This window comes from Cryptotermes secundus, unplaced genomic scaffold, assembly GCF_002891405.2.
Source record: "Cryptotermes secundus unplaced genomic scaffold, Csec_1.0 scaffold514, whole genome shotgun sequence".
Lineage (NCBI taxonomy): Eukaryota > Metazoa > Arthropoda > Insecta > Blattodea > Kalotermitidae > Cryptotermes > Cryptotermes secundus.
This window is the reverse complement of record NW_019739218.1, coordinates 374555-378463: the sequence shown is the minus strand read 5'-3', so window position 1 is coordinate 378463 and position 3909 is coordinate 374555. Positions and strand designations below refer to the sequence as shown.

Below are 3909 nucleotides of genomic sequence, written 5' to 3'. Positions count from 1 at the left end.
GAACGACGGACCGCATCAGTTAATCCTCCTCCGACCTCTTCACTCGACACATGCAATGACGCCTGTTCCCGACTTGCCACGTCATGTTTTTCAATATCTTCCCCCTTTTCTCGGAGAGACTTTGGTCTGTACTGTATAATCTCTTCTCGCATTTCCTATCAGTCATTCTATCTTAACTGTTTATCCAGTTTTGTCTGCGGTCATCTATTTTATTTATGCTGAAAATATTTTCAGTTTCCTAATATCTGCTTCCTCGATGTGGCCTAGTCTAATGCAGCGTTTAATTGGCCAAAAGTATCTCATCTCTACTAACCATAAAGTGTTTTATGTATCTTGCTTTAATTCTTCGGGATTTAAATTTACAAAAATAGCCGTGTGACCGACTGATATCAGAGCCGAAATACATCTACCTAGAAAAGCTTCAAAAACTTCGTATTTCAGAAGTATCTCTCGCTCTTTCCTGATGCTCTCTCTTTGGAGTATAAGGCATCCGTGAAACGCTTTGTTTCACTTCAGTTTCTTAATACTATATATAGTCGGTAGGACACCGTGGACGGGGGATAAGCCCGTCGCAAGACCGCTATCTACACACAGAACAACATAAACACAAAATAAACGTATACAAACATCCATGCCTTGAGTGAGATTCGAACCCACGATCCCAGCGTTTGAACGGGAGAAGACAGTTCATGCATTAGACCGCGCGGCTACTGCGATCGGCTTTCAGAAGTACGGCGAATGGAAATTTTAATATTTATGTGTTTTGAAGAGACGTTAAAAGCAGGGAACAAAGTGAACAAGTTACCACGCGGCCTCACTATGCAATTGTTTTAGTAATGTCAAGAAACTCTTGAAGCTGTTTAAGCTAACAACGGTAGATTAATTCACAGAAATTATTAACTAATTTCTGTCAACGTTATACAGGGCTAATAAGACTTCACTACAGGCTACAGATTATATTATGTTCGCCCTCCGTATCTAACGTGTGAGTGCACAGTAAGCCGGATTACATTTCCAACTCGTTAATATTAAATGATTCTGCATTTTGCCCACACAGTCTATTAATGCATTTCGCATGATTCTCAGGAGAAACAGTGAATATTTCGCTGTACACCACTAATCGGTTGGTCTCTGTTATGGGTATACAATGAAGCACGGTTAGGAATTGAATTTTCAAAGCTTATGTGGATTAATTTCAGGCTTTAAGTAGTTTAACACGCGATATGGCCAGGATCGGTAAACTACGTATCTTCCTTGCTCACGACCATGGCCTTAAGGACACAAAGAGGCAAAGCAGTGGTTTTCCTGTTGTGACGTACCGCGGTGAAGTCCGAAAATCGAAATCATAATATTCTGTAATTACAATGCAAACTAACTGTATCTTACGGTAAGTTGCCTTTTTTATCCCTTGGCACTACAGCCCCAGTGGGCCTAGGCCTACCTCCATGAACTTCTCCGTTCACTTCGGTTTTTCTAGATCTTACACATTCGGTAGGACTCCTTGGGCGGGTGATCAGCTCGTCGCAAGGCCTCTACCTGTACACAAACACAGAAAAACGCACACACAAAAACTAAACATCCATGCCCTGAGTGGGATTCGAACCCACGATCCCGGTTTCCAAGCGAGCGAAGACAGTACATGCCAAGCTGCCTTTAGCTTCGTGGAAAGTTCGGGAAATGGAACAATGTTTTTCGTCTCAATCACATCATTTCCTGAAGACTTTCTTCATAATAAACTCCAGCCACCTGACACGAATGACATTTATCTGACTGATAACACAAGAGCCTACCGATGTCACGAGTAATATGGGGCAAGGAGCGTTACTGAATGTTACTGTTCGCAAGAGAACGCCTGTAAGCGAGAAAAGGCACTGAAACACTCGTACAATAAGTCTGTAACTACGAAAAATACTAGTTTAGAGTGTTGTAGTGGCAAAGTTGACGAAACACAAACTTAACCAACTAAGAAGCGCAAAGCAGTCAAATGGGGCATGTAACGTACCTCTTCCTCTCCTGTGACGGTGTTCACGGAGTCCATGCTCTGGCTAAGTGCGTTGGGGGCCTCCATGCCTGTTGTACTGATGCTCATCCTGGAATCTGGTGACAAGGAGCAGTTCTGTTGTGGGAGGACGGTTGGGGGCGACGCTGAGTCCCGGCGCTGGCGCTTGAAGGCAGGTGATGGGGCAGCAGAAGGCGGCAGCGGCGGCGGTAGTGGCGGCGACAGGTTGCCTCCTCCTATCGGATGCTCGCGAATTCTTTTCGTCGTGCTGTAGTAGGCCTCCACGATTTCTGAATGTAAATGTTATTTCTGTTCTGATGGGATATCGAACTCAGCACTTTTCCTTTCTTGTCTCCACTTTAAAAAATCACAACACGGAAGAAGGGAGGTTTTTTTTTTTTTTGTGCAAAAATATAGAACAGCTCCGGGGGTTAAAAACGCCTTACGCACTGACACGGGCCCTTTTTGTGATATGTAAGCAGGAACGGAACAGTTTCTCTCAAAAAGCTACTTTAAAAGCAAATGAACATACAACTATGTCACTGCAAATATGTCTTGTGTCTTAAGAAGTTGATATTCAGTGTCATTAAATGTTACTCGCGTGCAGGGCTTCGTTAAAGCCGGCAGCAGTACGCAAGCAGCCAGGCGGATTCACAATGCCCGCCCGTACACACGTGAAACACTGACAGCGTAGCACTCCTTCCCTTGTTCAGAATCGCTCGGCAGCGAATTTCTTGATATTACAATATATAATCGCGAGCAGTACCGACCAGATACACTTGCCCACTCGCACTCAACACGACACAAGAGCAACTGAATGAGGTGGAAGGAAGTGCCGCCACTACTGGTATCGGTAGTGACGTCAGGCCACACAATACGTGGATAGAGAGGCACCGGACCGGAAGAGAGGGAGGTACAAAGACAAGGTTGGTTCCTGATGATGTCACGACGTAATAATCACACGGTGGCAACAAGAGTGCTTGTTTGTTTTTTCGTTAAGAACAGAGAAATCAAAATCTATATATATATTCGTTGTTTTAAAACACAGCACAATCAGCTTTTGTTTTCACAGTTGTAGTAATAATATTTGTATTATTTTCGTTGACGGAAGCTGCACAAAACTTCACCATACACCAATACGAAGAGCTGTGACCGATCTGCAGAGGTCGTCGTTGTTCAGTCACTTTTATTCAACTCTTCACTTGCTGGTTCACCGTGGGCACTACAATATACGTGTCTTATGGGTTGTAACGGTGGTGGTAATGCCGGTGATGGTGGTGGTGATGGTAGTGATTGGGCAAGGGTGTGGGAAGTGAAGGGCGTGGTGAAGAGGAGGAGAAGGGAAACCGTCTCGTAACGCGTTTGGGATCCACCGTTACCAAAGTGGGTTTCACTGCACAGGTAAATGAATGCAATTAAAAAAATAGGGTAAATGACTGTAAAGTGGTTATTTGCTAAAACAAGGAGTTGGTTCCGGGGAGAGGCAGAATATTTCTGAGGGGGAAATGGGACTTCTCCTTGTTCTGCTTGGGTGAAATAAAAGAGGGGTGGGGTGGAAATTGTGTTTTGTGTTTTTGACGTGTGCGAATGGCGGGCAGAAGGGTACGTGTCTCAAACTGTCGCGGCTCAGACTGAAGTGGTCTGTTCGACGGGTGGCCTAGTCATGCAGGGGTCTCCCCAGCCACGTTCCACCAATAGAGGGGCAGGTACTGCTGTGACGTCATGGCATGCGCTTCGTGTTTCGCGGCAGTCCGAGACGACTCACCTGAAGTTCTGAAAACAAAAGTGATACAAGCGCATATAATTATGTTCGCACAACAGTTTCAAGTAGCTGCTGGATTTGGTAAGTCAAATTGGATACAAATTGTTTAATTCCAGTGCAAAAAAAAAAATACATTGACTATACCGAC

The 3909-nt window shown here is 44.5% G+C and overlaps 1 protein-coding gene across 1 annotated transcript; it reads right to left on the bottom strand.

Moving 5' to 3' along the window:
• Nucleotides 1-2000: 2000 nt before the first annotated feature.
• On the bottom strand, nt 2001-3643 carry LOC117282888 (protein couch potato-like; the record flags this gene model as incomplete). Its single annotated transcript, XM_033754370.1, is given in 1 exon segment — nt 2001-3643. A coding segment is annotated over 1 exon segment (89 nt), but the record flags the coding sequence as incomplete, so codon positions are not given.
• Nucleotides 3644-3909: the final 266 nt, after the last annotated feature.